At 37.7% G+C, this 17296-nt stretch overlaps 1 protein-coding gene across 3 annotated transcripts in view; it reads left to right on the forward strand.

Annotated features, from left to right (window-relative positions):
- tub (TUB bipartite transcription factor) overlaps positions 1-17296 on the forward strand; it is a 107567-nt gene that overhangs the window by 38730 nt on the left and 51541 nt on the right. The window contains exon 1 of one of the 3 annotated variants that reach the window (XM_065267739.2): positions 12102-12556. The exons of the other annotated variants lie outside the window; for them this stretch is intronic. Within the exon in view, the coding sequence (XP_065123811.1) occupies positions 12519-12556 (38 nt within the window). The 5' untranslated portion in view covers positions 12102-12518. Of the gene's footprint in view, positions 1-12101; positions 12557-17296 lie in introns of those variants that run through there. 3 annotated transcript variants of the gene reach the window in all.

Genomic DNA, 17296 nt, shown 5'->3' on the forward strand with positions numbered 1-17296 from the left:
TATACTATGACGTTACAAACATAGCCAATATAGCCATTTTTATAGTATTTTGCATATAGTATGTGACATGTAAAATCTTTACATCATATGCATTAAACACATGTATTTTCATATATTCGTTTTCAGTATGGGTTGCATCCGGTTTATTTATTCAGTTGTAGCTGCGGTTGTCAGACTGACAGATGGGATCTCTCCAGGTCTATTGCACCAGTGGATTGACCGAGCTAACATTTTCAACCCCACTTTTTTAATGCATGCACATATTTTGGTGTGATTCTGGCAGAGAGAAGCTGGTGGTTTGTGGACTGCCAGTGAGGACGTAATGTTTAAAAGTGAGGAGATGACGGTTGCACAGGAGGCAAGATTACCCTGTGCCTTCTGGATCATGCACCTGTGCTCCACACGACTGTCGCAGCTGCCGTGTGTGCTTTGATGAAATGAAAATTAACTTTCATTTCAATTGTGGAGACTTCTGTACACTACAGAGAAGAAGAAGCTGCTGTTGCCATTTTCGTTAACTAGGTGATTTTTTGTAATCTACTAAATAGGACAGCTGGTGTGATGAACGCAAATTGAAATAAGACATTGAAAAAGCAAACAAGACTATTATTTATTTATTTACAGTTATGCACAGATGCTTTTATCCAAAGCATAAAGAAAGTCTTTTAATCATGTTAAAAAACTGATTTGTGACTTTCCATGTGTAGTAATTGCGAGTCATGTTATATATCCAGCTACAAGCAGATAGACCCCATTTCTGAATCACTCCTCATCTGACCATAAGAGTTTGAGCATAAACTTCTCTGTCATACATATTACGTAAGTTATGTTGCCGATCTAGGGCAACTGCTTGTGCACCGTCATTAAGCCTGAGGTGTCCATGTGTCCACTCCACCCGCCTGAACTGCCACACTGCGTGTTCATGTTACTTGTTTCCGCATGGCATATGTCCATTTTAATTTGCCTGCAAGCTGCACATCCATCACCTGAAATCTCTGTGACCTTCACAAAGGTTCAGTCAGCTCGCTACTAATGGCATCAGTGACCCAACATTCAAAGCCTTGTGCCCTTAGGGAACACTGCAATGCAGCTATAAAAGCGAGATCAGAGAGGGAAAGCGAGCATGTGTTAATAGATGTTAGAGCTCTTGTAAAGAGAGTTTTCAACCACAAAATGACCATTTGAAATGATGTTTAAAACCCACACACCGTTTTTTTCTGTCAAATAGAAGAGAACTGAACTCACAAAGCTGTTGTATTAAAGTGACCATGTGACCCTGTCTGTCAAGCATCAAAAGGACAGTTTGTACAATTATCTGCTGCACATGGGCAGTATATTTTTAGTATGGTATATTTCAAGGCTTTTGAAACCATGCAATTTTGTGAGGACTTCAAATGTAATATATACTAGAATACACTCACCTAAAGGATTATTAGGAACACCATACTAATACTGTGTTGGACCCCCTTTCGCCTTCAGAACTGCCTTAATTCTATGTGGCATTGATTCAACAAGGTGCTGAAAGCATTCTTTAGAAATGTTGGCCCATATTGATAAGAATGACATCTTGCAGTTGATGGAGATTTGTGGGATGCGCATCCAGGACACGAAGCTCCCTTTCCACCACATCCCAAAGATGCTCTATTGGGTTGAGATCTGGTGACTGTGGGGGCCATTTTAGTACAGTGAACTCATTGTCATGTTTAAGAAACTAATTTGAAATGATTCAAGCTTTGTGACATGGTGCATTATCCTGTTGGAAGTGGCCATCAGAGGATGGGTACATGGTGGTCATAAAGGGATGGACATGGTCAGAAACAATGCTCAGGTAGGCCGTGGCATTTAAACGATGCCCAATTGGCACTAAGGGGCCTAAAGTGTGCCAAGAAAACATCCCCCACACCATTACACCACCACCAGCCTGCACAGTGGTAACAAGGCATGAAGGATCCATGTTCTCATTCTGTTTACGCCAAATTCTGACTCTACCATCTGAATGTCTCAACAGAAATCGAGACTCATCAGACCAGGCAACATTTTTCAAGTCTTCAACTGTCTAATTTTGGTGAGCTTGTGCAAATTGTAGCCTTTTTTCATATTTGTAGTGGAGATGAGTGGTATCCGGTGGGGTCTTCTGCTGTTGTAGCCCATCCGCCTCAAGGTTGTGCGTGTTGTGGCTTCACAAATTCTTTGCTGCATACCTCGGTTGTAACGAGTGGTTATTTCAATCAAAGTTGCTCTTCTATCAGCTTGAATCAGTCGGTCATTCTCATCTGACCTCTAGCATCAACAAGGCATTTTCGCCCACAGGACTGCAGCATACTGGATGTTTTTCCCTTTTCACACCATTCTTTGTAAACCCTAGAAATGGTTGTGCGTGAAATTCCCAGTAACTAAGCAGATTGTGAAATACTCAGACCGGCCCGTCTGGCACCAACAACCATGCCCAAAATGACTTAAATCACCTTTCTTTCCCATTCTGACATTCAGTTCAGGAGTCTTGACCAGGACCACACCCCTAAATGCATTGAAGCAACTGCCATGTAATTGGTTGATTAGATAATTGCATTAATGATCAATTGAACAGGTGTTCCTAATAATCCTTTAGGTGAGTATATATGCTTAAACACTGTATGTCCTCAGGTGACTTAAAATAGGACACAAGTCCGTTTTTTCTATAGAGTTTTTTGAAGCTTGAGAGCTTTAGTCATTTCAAACTCTCTAAAGACTATTCAGTTATATAACATAAAACACATTGTGTGGGTTCAGTGTAAATGTTGTCTGATGGGCAAGATCTTGCATAAGGTGTGAATGAAGAATAACATACAGTATTACACAGCAAAATCACTGGTTTGAAATGCACACTGCTGGTTTATATATAAGAGTCTCATCCCACAGGGAGAACAAAAGGTTTTGGTTTGGAACAAAAGGCAGATAAATACATTTTGACAGGATTTTCATTTCTGTGCTTTCTATTCTTTTAAATGATGTAGGGCAATTGTCATTGTCATCATCTCTGGCATAATAGCCATGTAACAGCACTCTCCAGAGCCGAAACACATTTCTAATCTGAGCATATTAACCTGAAGCACTGTTCCACTAAATGGATTGAAAGAGGGAGCGTGTGATTTGGGATAAAGCCTTGCCCTCATTAAGACAGCTAATGTGGGCACCGGTGGCTTGTGTCGTCGGTGTATTGATCTCCATCTTATACAGATCAAAGCTCAGTTGCCTGGAGGTGCTTTGACTACTGGGTAAATATTCAGTCTAAAAACTCACTCATCCTTGGATGCTGCAAAAGAACAAGCTACAGAAGTAAAAAGTATATATTAAGGATTTTTTAAAATATTTAATATAAGTGTTTTTGTTTGGATGCGGTCTTTCATTTTCTCAGTGTATTTATTTGGCTATAAATGATTCGATGCTTTGATTGCGTCAAACTGATTGTCATCCCTATTAAATTGTCACCATGGTCAGAAAGAAAATCTTCAGGTTTGACATCAGATACTATTTATGAAGTTAGAAATAATGGAAGATTCGAAAAATAATGCACACCCAAGGTGCTAATGCGACATGAAGGCGAGTGTGTATTATTTTAAAAAAATTCAAAGGTACAGAGTCAACTATATTCCACTTATACCACGGTTACCACAGATATCTCTAAGACATTGCTCTGGTGGTTAGAAATTTGACAGGTTAGGTGTGCATTGCGTTTATCGAAAAATAATGCTTTTGCCCGTGGAACATTTCTGAACCAAGCAGAATAAAGCATTCCACACTCTTGTGGTAGAATAATTATATTTCGATATTATGTTATATTCATGTGAGATATTTTAAAATGTACTATTGAGTTATGGGTTGAAGGGGTAGGGAATGTCTAAAATTTAGTGGAAACCAGAATAAAATGGAATTGTACATTTGTGTTAAAGTACCCATGTTTTCAAAAAAAAAAAAATTGTGTCTTTTAGATGAATTTGTCAGCTTAAAGAAATGGGTCAGTGATATAATATTTTTTCAAAACTAAATAAATATTTTTTCAAAACGAAATAAAACCAGAAATTTTAAACTTGGTCCTCAAAAAAGACATTGTATGCAAGTAATCTGCAAATTCATTTGGAAATTTTAACCCTTTAATTAAACCACAGGAACACAAAATAATTAACGTCACTTCACTGACCCATATATCATTAGTGTGCTCCACAATATTTTGCCTTTAGAAGATACAAGCATTTAAATCTTACACTTCTGCCAAATGGATCAGTAATTTTTGTGACACCAATAATCAATCATGGCATAGTGGTTAGAGAATTAACCTTGTAATCCAAAGGTTGCCTGTTTGATTCCCAAAATGGTCAGACATTGGGCAGGGCACCTTACCCCCAGTTGCTTCCCGCGTGCTGCAGTGATAGCATCTTCACATTTTACACTTCAGTTTATTCATCACACTTTAGGCTGTAACATATATTTTAAAGGCTATTTAAAAAAGTCTAAATGCCATTAAAAATGCAAACACTATTGGATATTTTTAAAGGGAGAGCCACCACTTATGTCCCACCTAAATTTTACATCAAACAAAGCCGCACATACGAAAGCACTTTATGATCATTCTAGTGGCAATCTCTACTAAACACAAATGCTGAAATGTTGGTTATTTAAGTGAAACATGGTCTTATACGTTCAAAGAACTTAAACCAGTGACTCAAGAAGAAAATCACAAGTAATCTGAGAATAAGATTTAAATGTCACCCTGTAGTTGGGCCTGTGCAGGCAAGGGTTTTTCCATCACAGGGAATCGATGTGGAGCATCAGCCAACATTTCAATCCACACTCCCATACTTCCTCTTTCCTCCCTTTCACTCTCTCTCTTCTATAAAGATTTACTCCTCCGTTTGGAATAAAGACTTCTCTGTTTGCATGGACCCTCCTCGACGAACTGCCCAGCTGCCCATTTGGGATTTCCAGCCACTGCTAATGCAATCTCAGTTAGATGTCAGTAAATATTTATTCTCACAACTGTGTCCTTACCAAAAGATCTGTTTGTTGTTTAATACTGCACCCCTGCTGTCTGACTGGTTTGAATCAAGCGGTCATTTCAAATGAATGAAACTTAATAGAGATCTGTTTTTTTATAATCCGGTTTCTGCTCACATTTCTGAGCTACTGTCATTCCTTCAGGAGACAAAAAGCTTTGAAGGGCATTTCCTTGTATCCTTAAAATCTCTGGAACATCTGGGACAGCAACATCAATTGATGTCCAATTAAAATGAAAAAAATCTAGGGATTGGTTATAGATAAGAGGCAAAGGCAGGAATATATAATGCAATCAAAGAGACTGAGAAGCTTGTGTCGTCAGCAGCTCAGTGTGAAGTCACTTCAACATCACTCGAGATGGTAGAGAGAAAGAAAAAGATGACTGTCTATATTACTTCTGTCCTTCTCCACACTGACCGTCTTTTCTTTAATAAGATTCACGTTATGGATCATCGCCTTATAGGTCGATTGCAAATTACATTGCACGCACACAAAGCTCACTTGCCTCACAATAACAGTGCAATTTGATGTTTGATCAGAACAGTGCGTCCTTACACACACAACTCGTCTCATAGTGACAGTGCCATTGGATGAGAATAATGAAGAAGAGCTTACACACGCGCACATACTTGGTCACACACAGAGCCGTGTAGATTTCATGTTCATTCATCAGAAACCGTTGGCACCTCGTGTCCTGCATGGCTGATGGAGTCTCTGCATTATTAACAAAGCTCTTCATACTCCGGCTCTGCAGCTGCCCGCACGCTGGCCTTGGCAACGCCAGCCAGCGCCACTCTACACAGAGACCCCCTGTCACTGCTCTTCTCAGCACTGAAACCCCGCAGTGCATACCTTCAATGAAAACAACCAATATCTACTTAGCATTTCTGCATGCGGTCACACGTTATTGACTTTTTTGGGGAATCAGCCAGTCGGGTTGGTGTACGCCGTTAACACAGCTTGATAGACGGATACGTAATTTCTGGCAGTGAATGCTGGTTTCACTAAGAGATCTGTGCAGGCAATAAACTTGGTGTGACTTCAAACAACTTGCAGCACCATTAAATATTTACCAACCATGCTGCTTTCCACCTGCTCTCCCCCTGTTGAAGCATAGCAGAGTCTGTATGATCTGGCAATATCCTACCACGTTCACCTGTTTTTAACCGCTGCTAGGATGAATGTTGACCTCTGTCCCCCTGCGGGGAAGGTGCACTGGCTCTTGCTAATAGATTTGGTCACTGACGAGAAAATGATAGTATCAGTTTCCTATTATGCAAACATGATCTGCATCTTCAGTTCAGTTCATCCAAGTGTTTTTCTTTTGTTTGAAAGCAATGTTCCTTTGAGAGCAATATAATGTGGTTGGTATGAACCAATAAATAACAAAAAAGAATTAATACAAGTTAAACACTGAAGATCTGATACATTTTATTGGTGTGAGTGGTCTCTTACATTGCTTGTTTGCAGCAGGAGTGAGTTAATGTAATGCTAACCTTGTAATAATAATGTTTATTTTTTTATATTTCAAAGTAGGCCTACCCCACAGAGTTTGCATTTTCGTATTGTTTTTCTTTATTGTATTGTTTAGCACAGGGAGCTTGAAATTACAAACATTTTTCTTTTCTAAAAAGCAGTTTAAGGACTGTTTATCGGTTCTAGGCACTCTGTTTGTGTTCGTCCAACTTATCTTGTTCGTGGGAACTTATCATTAAAATCATTTTTTTGCTGAACAAAAATGTGGCTGTGGACCACATTTGGATTCTGTGCTTAGACAACCAAACTGCTTTGAGGAGCTGTCTGCCTGTCAATAATTTCTTGCCAAGAAACATTTATAGAAAGCAGGAAGCTGAGAGCATCAGATTTTGTTTGATCTGTTATAATCATACATACATGATTAGTTTATAGCTGAGTTCACTGTTGGGGGTTGGTGTTTATTTTATTACGAGTACCCGTGACATTGATGTGCTGCTTGTCTCCCACTGCATCTCTGATTACAATGGTCTCTTAAGCTAGAAGTATGGTCCCGTTTTTACGCATACACGAGGGTCCACGTTCAGTGCACATGACAAACATTTTGTTATCAGAATAGTACATGTGCACTTTTGTAACCGCATGCACGTACATGAGAATGTAGTATGAAGCCCAGGAGATGCATAGCTTTTGTCGCAATACGTATGGGTCTGTGTACACGTACGAGTTAAATAAACCAGGCTTTGCGAGGCTGTGCATTTAACTGGGCGTGTACATTCTAGTACACATAAAAGAACAGACTATACTCAGGGTTCCTACGGGTCCTTGAAATCTTTTAAAGTTTGTGAATCTGGGGGGAAAATTTAAGGCCCTGGAAAGTTTTTGAAAATATACATACATAGATACAGGTCATTGAAAGTGCTTGAATCTATTTTATGCAAGAAAAAAATCCATATTATTCCCTGTATAGTGTAGGATAACAAAATAAAATTCTAGACTTTTTAAGCACACGTGCTAAACTGTTAGCTTTAAATGCTTATATCTTCTGTATTCGAATGTTGATTCATACAAAAATGCTTTTTTGCATAGTTGTTTGACAAATGAAAACGTCTCGGGTTATGTATGTAACTGTTGTTCCCTGAGAAGGGAATGAGACACTGCATCTCCCTTGCCATACTTCCTGCGTCCCTGTAATGCCACCTTTGGCAATATTTCAGATAGCGATATACTTCCTGGCTCCTGCGTCACCCTGTCTATTTGTTAAGCCTCACCGTTGGTTGAATTTGATATACACATTTAGACGCACTTACCCCTGGAGGCGTCCCCAAAGTGTCACCGTAGTTACACAGCGCGAGTTCCCTCGAAAGGGAGCTGTAACAATGTATCTTTAAAGGTAACACAATGTAACCTTGCTCTCACTTGAAATGTGTCCCTACATTTAGTCCTTAAATTTGAGGGTATTGGACCTGGAAATTTGAAGTTAACTAAGGTGTGGAAACCCTGTGTACTTGGGGTATACGCGTCTCTTTCTTTGCAGTAGTGTAGTTGAAAATCTAACAGTGTTTGCGTCTTTAAGAGCACCTATCCTCCGATTCACGATTTTACATTTCCTTTGGTGTGTAAGTGTGTATTAGTACATGTTAATGATATGCAAAAGGTACATCCCCCAAAGTAAACGATGATGCAAGTTATTGTCTCCAACGTAAATCTCTTTTCTTGGACTACAACAAACACACGGATTGTAGGCAACAGTTTACTTCCTGGGATTGGTGATGTGGACAAGACCGACATTATCATAATTCCTCCCGCTTCGGACACAGCCTGTAAGTTAAAGGCGGGGTGCGTGATCTCTGAAAGCCAATGTTGAAATTTGAAATCACCTGAACAAACACACCCCTACCCCAATAGTATCTGGACTTTCTTTTAATAGACCCGCCCCACACATACGCAACCCAGGCAACGATGTTGTTTAATAGACACACACCTTAATGCTGATTGGCTACAAGTGTGTTTTGGTACTCGGCCCAACTCCCTTTTACAAAGTGTTTTTAAAAAATCATACACCCCACCCTTAACTCCTGTTAGCATTGCATTGTCAAACATGGTAAGGAGTTCACATTTCCGGCTGACTTCAGAGGTATTCAGGCCAATCGCAATGTACTGGTTAGCTGACCAATCAGGGACAGAGTTCTTTTTAGATCAACGAGTTTTGTATAAAATCAATGCGTTTCAGGAAGAGAGGATATCTGGAGCTACAAAAATGTACGGTATGTGGAAAATAATGTGTTTTTGAACCATAAAACACAAACACGTATTATACCAAATACACAAAATAACATTGTTTTTTAGCAGTGAAATAGGTGTTCCTTAATATAAGTTTCCTTCCTAAATTACTCCTTCGATTTCTATTATTTATGTTATGGTTCATATAAACAGAATTAACGGCACTCTAACATCCACAGCACACAAAGGTTAAAACCGCTGAGCGCATTTAATGGTCATGGCTAAGTGTGTGTGCCTGAGCCATGCTCTAAATCAACTAGACCAACTGTGACACTAAGAAAGATGAGGCAGTCCAGAAAAGAGATGAGAAAGCTGATATACAGTAAAAGAAAATATGCTTCAGGCTAATAATGATATTACACAGAAAAGTGAGCAAAAACAGGAGGACAAATAATTCAAAACCAGGAAAGGGTTTTTAACCTGGATTGATAAAACAGCATTATGTTTGATTAAAGCAGTGGTTCTCAAACTTTATGCCATGCGCCTCGCCCCCCTTTTGCAGGGGGTATCCCTTCTCAGCACCCCAAATCTCAAACTTAGAATTTGAATCGAACAAAAAATATTAAATGATACAATGTATTTCTATTGGGTAGTAGCCTTATTTTTCTAAGGTTTACTTACACAGAATTTATGATAAATTAATGTATTTTATAAAATGTCATAAAACTTGTGCCAAGGTGGCCCCAGTTTGAGAACCACTCAAACAGACTTACGGTACAATTACACGGAAGGCTTGTCTGAAGCGTGGCCAACAGCCAATCACAGTGGCCGCTACACATGCTCCGTTCTTCGATAAACGTAATTGGCTGGCTCTGCCTAGGTTATTTGCTTAAGGCGATCTGATTGGCTGACGCACGCGTTGCCGCTTGAAAAGCTGAGAAATGTTCAACTTCTGCCGCGAGCAACAGCACTGATGCGGCGCCGACGGATCCACAATTCAGTTCGCCAACGCATGACATCACCCATTAAAAGTGAATGGGAAGCGTTAACGCTGACGCCCAGTGTGAATGCGCCTTTATAGGAACAGATTAACTAAATATATATATACTGTAATATTAATTCTCTCATAATTTACTCACCTACCGTCCCAGATGTGTATGACTTTCTTTCTTTAAATGAACACAAAGAAATAATTTTATATTTAAATGCTTATCTTCTTATATGGGAGCCAACATGAAGCTCCAGAAAACATATACGTCCATCATTAAAGTAGTCCAAATGACTCCATTCAGTTAATAATGTACAGTGCTTTCAATAAGTATTATGAAAATAATGGAAAAGGTGATGAGACAAAAGTCCAGAATGTCACATTTAATTTTTCACCTGTTTTAAGCTGTTTTGTCTTTACTGTCCCAATGCAAAGTTGGATCAACTTCAAATATTATGCTTTTTCAGTGAAAAATAATTTTAAGTGAAAAATATATATTATATATATATTTTCCAAATAAAATTAAATGGAATGACTAGACTACACTAGACGCTACTAAAATGGCCAAAAAATAAAAAACATCTTGATTTTTGCCTTTATTTAGCTTAGCTTAAATCTGCTGAGGTCCCCCTGTGGGCCCCGACCCCCTGATTGGGAAACATAGTTCTAAAGCAAATCCATACGTTTCCGAGAGAGAAAATGTATATTTTTTAAATGTAATGGTAAATAGTCTCATGTTCATATAGCTTATCCCTTAAACCAGTGATTCAAGAATTTTTTTAAAATCTTTTTTTAAATCTTTTAAGATCTAAATGTCACTCTATTGAGCTTGTGCAGGCATGAGTTATTTTCATCACAGAGAATTGATGCAGAGCATCATTTATGTTGCGTATCCTTGGAAACATACAGATCAGAATGGTAAGTTCAAATAACACTTGATAACATCGAATATGACTGGTTTCGATAGTCACATTCATGTTTTGTCACAAGACACGCAAGAACCAATGAGATTTGACGTTAATAATGTTACATTATTAATCTTTTTTTCTCACAAACGTATCGTTCAGCTTCATTTGGCTACTTTAAAGATAGATGTACACTAAAGATGGATGTAAAATATATCCATAGAAGAACCTTTTCTGTCTAAATGGTTCTTCAAAGCACCTTTAACATCTGAAGAACCTTTCACAAAAGGTTCTTTAAGGTGAGAAAAGATGATAAAATGTATAAAGAAATGGTTTCTTTGAATAACCTTGAGTACATAGTTCTTTAAAGAACCCAAAAAGGTTCTTCTAATCTATGGCATCGCTGTGAAGAACCTTTTAAGAGCGTATGTACTTTTTGGAGCCTCTGCTGAGCCCCATATACGAAAGTAACATGATGGCATTTTAATTTTAAATTATTTCCTATGCTAGTGGTTCTCAAACTGGGGGGCCGCAAGATAGTGCCAGGGGGGCCGCAGTTTTATGACATTTTATAAAATAAATTAATTTATCATGTATTCTGTGCAATTAAACCTAAAAAAAATAAGGCTACTAACCAGCAGCACTACTTTCTATCATTTAATATGTTTTGTTTAATTAAAAGTTTAAAGAAAGTTAAAAAAGTTTGAGAACCACTGTCCTATGCCATATGCATCTGGGATAGCATGAGAAAATTTACACAGGAGCAGATGTGTTGCAGCACAAAATGTCATGGGTTCGAACCTAGGGAACACAGTTAATAATAAATTTATAGCTTGTAATGTAATGTAAGTGGCTTTGGATAAAAAGTGTCTACCAAATGCATAAGTAAGCATTTTCATATTTGGCCAATCTATTCCTTTAAAAAACAGCATTCATAATGTTTGATTTGCAGCAGCCAGTTCTGAATAATGCATATCTTGTTTATATGATAATAATGATGTTTACCATTAAAAGACAATGCTCCTGATGATTATATTTGCCTTTGTGCTCGGTGCCAGATAGTAAAGGTGCGAGTCAGATCATGCTGATATTAAAATATGTATATGAAGTCAGGTCCTCATTTGCCGACTGAAGTATCGAGAGGACCAAACAAAAACAAAATGGTGCTCTGAGTTTGGATTCAGCATGTTAAATCAAAGACAATTACAACTGAGCTGCTCTGTCCCATGTTAATGAGCCCGGGATTCAATGAAGGGATGAATAAATCATGGCTCAGAAAACACATTTTACTGCTTTCATAGCTTTCCGTGTATGTGTGCATTGATGGACCGGCAGAGCGTTTGCAACCAACATCAAAGAATCTAGACAAAAGGGATTCACTCTTATATGTTGTCCCCTTCTTGGGACTGTAAGGTTATAATGACAGCAATCTAACAGAGAGAGGGAGAGCAAAAGAGAGAGCGAGCGAGAGAGAGAGAGAGAGAGAGGGAGAGAGAGAGGAAGCCAGTCAGTCTGCACGAGGTTCAGCTGAGACACAGCGAGACCCACACTACACAGAGCAACGCGTGAGACTGAACAAACCACAGATGATGTCGAGAAACAGACGGTGACTGCAAAAAATTAAACAGAGGATTGCATTGAGTTGATTGGAAACAAACAAACAGCAAAACCTCAGCCAATCAGAGCCTCGCGATGCCTGAGTGAAGAGGATCGGTTGTGGACTGCATGCAGGGTGCCGTGTGAATGGAAGAGACAGGGGGTTTGTAGATAGCAGGGGGACAAGTGTGTGTGTGCCGGAGATGGTTTGGCTGCATGGACTCGTTGGCATCGTTTCTGCTGTCCTACTGCGCTACCTCCACCCTCCCCCTGCTCTCTGAAGCCGCTCAATACGCACAGATATGAGCTCCAAACACTCATCTGACTGGATCCCCTACAGGTACGGCAGCCCGCTCCTTATGTAAGCAGAGAGTTTGAGAGAGGGAGATTGTGACACATGTGCACGGATGATAATGAACGCCTGGTAGGGTTGTAAAGGTGGCAGAGGTGAACTTCTTGACCTTGTAATTAATCTGGTTGACTTTTGGCTTTCTCCTTCTACTAGTGATGGTGGTTTAGCACTCATAGCTCTAGTATATGGATGACTGGTTGTGTTGCTGAGGCTTTAAAATTTATTGCAGTCCGATACATTTGCAGATGTAACTGTCGGCATGTGAATATGAAGTCATTTACTGTTTTTTTTTAGATGAAATCATACTACATAATGCAAAGAACATTTTGTGAAATTTGAATCTTGATATTGACCAAGTAAGGTCATGTCAAACAATGAAATTAAAGTGAAATAATTTACTGAAATGAAACTTGGCAACGCTACTTAAGAAGCCTTGTGTGTAAACCAAACCAGCATCTCATGATGGGTACCATAAACTAAACCAAAACATATGCTAGTGGAGTATACTATTTTAGTTATATTTTGCTTCATATTTTTATGATCAGTTTGGTGTAAATAATCAATTGACATTTTTCTAACATTCATCAAAAGAAAACAAATGAGATGTGTTGCTGTAGATGTGCAGAAACAGTAGAGAGTGATACAATTTACATGAAAAACAGAACAGATAACTCAAAGGAATTTTATGTGACACATTTGAGAAATTTCTGACTGGCAAATCTGAGTACAGTTTTGAAAGTTTTACCGTCTTTCCACACTGTAGTCCGAAATTGCATTTTTGTCATCCTACAAATTCATCACCCACAGAAACCTTAAATATTAATTTAGTCCGATGCAAAAAATTCCTAAACCGTAAAAAACAATCAATCTAACTTTATAATTTTTGGAAACCGAAGGTTTATACTGGTTTTAGTCTCATGGCCAGCAGGTTGCCCTTGACAAGGCTCTCTATTCCCAATTGCTCCCCAGGCGCTGTAGAGATAGCTGTCCACTGTTGCAGGTGTGCGTGTGTTCACTACTCACTGGTATGGGTTAAATGGAGACATTGTTTTTCGAGTATGGACTACCATACTTGACAATTATGTCACTTTTGATCAGTCTTTATATTTCATCTATTTGTATGTTGCACTTTGTTTGTCATACAGTGCTGTGTTGCGAGGTGAAGTGGATCAAATTGTCAGATGCTGTTTTGGTTTTGCGTTCGCTTGTACGATGGCTCTGAATGTCAAAACGTTTTACTCAGATGCAATAAATGCAGAAAATTAACCAGATCCGTATTTCTTTATGACCAATAAACGTTTCGGAGGCAGTGTGTAAACATGATTGACACAACATGAGGTCGGAATTTCCAATTATGTTAAAGGACAAGTTTGGTATTTTACACTTAAATCCCTGTTTTCATATTGTTTATGATGAAATGCAACGGTTTTGACAGAAATTTGATGCTGGCCCGAGAATTTTCGGGTGTTTGTTGTATCAGCCCCCACCTCTATAATGGCTGCATACTGTAGGTGCACTGGAACAATCCTTGCTAAAATGCATTAAACTTTCGTTTACAAAGACGTGAAACTCACCGAGTGGTCAGGGGTGTTCACTGATATGCTCACACAAAATCGCTGCAAATTTGCTTTCCAACAGGTGTTTTACCATTCGTTGTAAACTTGTGGACCTATTTTTCCAAACGCCTCACACCCGTACATTCTTCCGTTGAGAGCTTGAATAATAGGGGCTGTTTACACTTGGTATTAAGATGTGTTTTCATCGATCGGATCACAAGTGGACGAGAGAGACACATCACGTTTACACCTGGTATTTAAATCCGTCTCTTTTGTCCACTTTCGACCGCTTCTGTCCTGAATACTGTGAGGGGGTGGTCTGTCGAGACGGGGGACGAGTCTCTCTGCTGTCATTCAAACGCGAGCGGGAGTAATTATGAGTTTATATGGACGCGAAATAATATTAGGTCAGAGTCCACTGCTTTTGTTGTAAGTAATCATGCTGCACAGTATTTTGTACATGTATATAGGGGTGTGCCGGTTTCAGAATTGGTGATGACGGTTATGACGTGAGTCAAATGTGACGGTTCATAACATAACCGTCTGTGGGGGGCGTTTTGTTCGTTTAAATGCTTGTGGATTGACGCGAAAGTGTCATTTTACCATAAAATCATGAATGTGATGCCAAGTGTCCCATACGGAAATGTAATATATGACATATATGTCCCTATATCAAAACCGATCTTGGCATATATGTTACATATATATGCAATATATTAATATCACATATATAGATCCTCTGGATATATGAATATATAGGTTTAAAACATATATGAAATACTCATATTAAAATGTATATAAATACATATATTAATATCACATATATAGATACTCTTGATATATGAAGATATATGTTTTAAACCTATATGAAATACTCATATTAAAATGTATATAAATACATATATGAATATCACATATATAAATAATCTTGATATATGAGATATATTTTTTAAACCTATATGAAATACTCATATTAAAATGTATATAAATACATATATTAATATCACATATATAGATACTCTTGATATATGAAGATATATGTTTTAAACCTATATGAAATACTCATATTAAAATGTATATAAATACATATATTAATATCACATATATAGATACTCTTGATATATGAAGATATATGTTTTAAACCTATATGGAATACTCAAATTAAAATGTATTTAAATACATATATTTAAAATATGTATATGTATGAATTCTTATATGGGTTTGTATTTTACAACCATATAAGATGGATTTTTACATGATACTGTATGCTTCAACCATATGATATCAATATGTTTTATGTCTAGATTTCTAAAACAACATAGCCTATATAGGTCTGTAAATATATTGTTTAAAAATTATTAGGGTCATAACATTATAACCCTGCCTAGTTTTAAACTGCATGCATTTGGCACAATACTATACTTTTATTATGGAGTTATACTCCATGGGGGCGGTTTCCCGGACAGGGATTAGACTAGTCCTAGACTAAAACATTTTTAAGAGCTGTCCAAACTGAAAACAACTTGCACTGACATATCTTAAAATACATCAGGGCCCTTTGTTTTGCCTCAAAATGCATACAGGTAATGTTTTTAGTAAGGCATGTTTTGTAAAACTAATTATATTTCCTAATTAAACTAAGGCCTAGTCCTGGATTAAGATAATCCCTGTCCGGGAAACCGCCCCCATATTACTCAATGTACAAGCTAGAAATTAAGCTCTGCACAGCACAGGTCTACTAAAGGGTTAATGGTGCCACATGGTGATCAACAGTAAAAATGACAAATTTGACCTCTTTGCAAAAGGAAAAACCACCAACATTCAAAAATGCATGATAACAAGGTGTCATTGCTCTGCAATCAAAAAATGTGGTTATAATGGAAGTCAATGGGGCAAAAACAGCCACTAACAATAAATGAGGAAGAAAACAATAATCAAAAGCCAATGTTTTTACTTTATCTTTGACATGCCCAAGACTGCGAAAAAGGTTAAAAAAATCCAGTCTACAATCACTTTTTGTATTGAAAATTTGTCATTTAGATTTTCCCCATATCCACTTATGAACTTGGCAATTAAAGAGTTAAAATCATGGAATTTTTGTAAAAATTTGGTAGTTTTGATCAGAACTGACTAACAAATTTATGCAAAAAAAGTGAAAAAATAATCTGATACATTTTTACAGATGTTTAATTTAGTGGATGTATTAAATTTGAACAATGCACAAGGGTTAAATTTGCACTGTGTACCCCTGCATAAAATAAAAACAGGAGGAATAATAAAACGAACACTGTAAAATACAAGCTAAACAGCGCCTACTTCAGTAACACACAAATAGCTTAAGTTGTTAGCCCCTCCCATCCAACTGCTGGGTGGATCAGTGGATAGCGCGGACGACTTTCAACGTGAGGACCCGGGTTCGAGGCCCGACTGGATTCATCAGGTACATTACAAATAATAAATTGTGTTTGTGTGTTAAGTTGTGTGAATGGGTTGTACGTCCTACCTGTGCTCTGAAACATGCGAAAAATAGATAAAAACCACGGTTCAAATTTAATTATTTTATGATATATGATAAGTATATGTATGCAACATATATTAGACATATATGTGAAGTCATGTATGTCACATATATAAATAATTATATAGATGACATATATGTCTATGTATGTTTTTTGCACACATAGACATATATTTGTATGGGATAGACATATATGTCAATATATGAAATTGTTCCATTTTCGAATAGGTGTCATATATGGTTGTACATATATGTACATATATGTTTCTACTTTATATTACCATATATTTCATATAGGGATATTTCATATATTCACATATATTACATTTCCGTATGGGGTGTTTTTAACAGTAATGACTTTAAGCAATTTAACAGAAAGCAATGAAATATTTAAAAACACACTGTTGACAGAAGACTGCGCTGTCACTCTCTGCTCAGCATAAATGAATCCTCTTTCATCTATTTTGATAATCTTCAGAGAAACAGGTTTAATTGTGTCTATATCTGTCATTACATGGACCAGCATGTGGGTTAAAAAGCGTCTTGAAGAGGTTTTGCTCATAAATGCATGTAAAGTAAAGTAATATGAACTTGAGATTTTTATACTGTTATTAAACTGCACATATGCGCTGCAAACGCAGCCGACAATGGCCA

This window comes from Paramisgurnus dabryanus, chromosome 2, assembly GCF_030506205.2.
Source record: "Paramisgurnus dabryanus chromosome 2, PD_genome_1.1, whole genome shotgun sequence".
NCBI classification, from domain to species: domain Eukaryota; kingdom Metazoa; phylum Chordata; class Actinopteri; order Cypriniformes; family Cobitidae; genus Paramisgurnus; species Paramisgurnus dabryanus.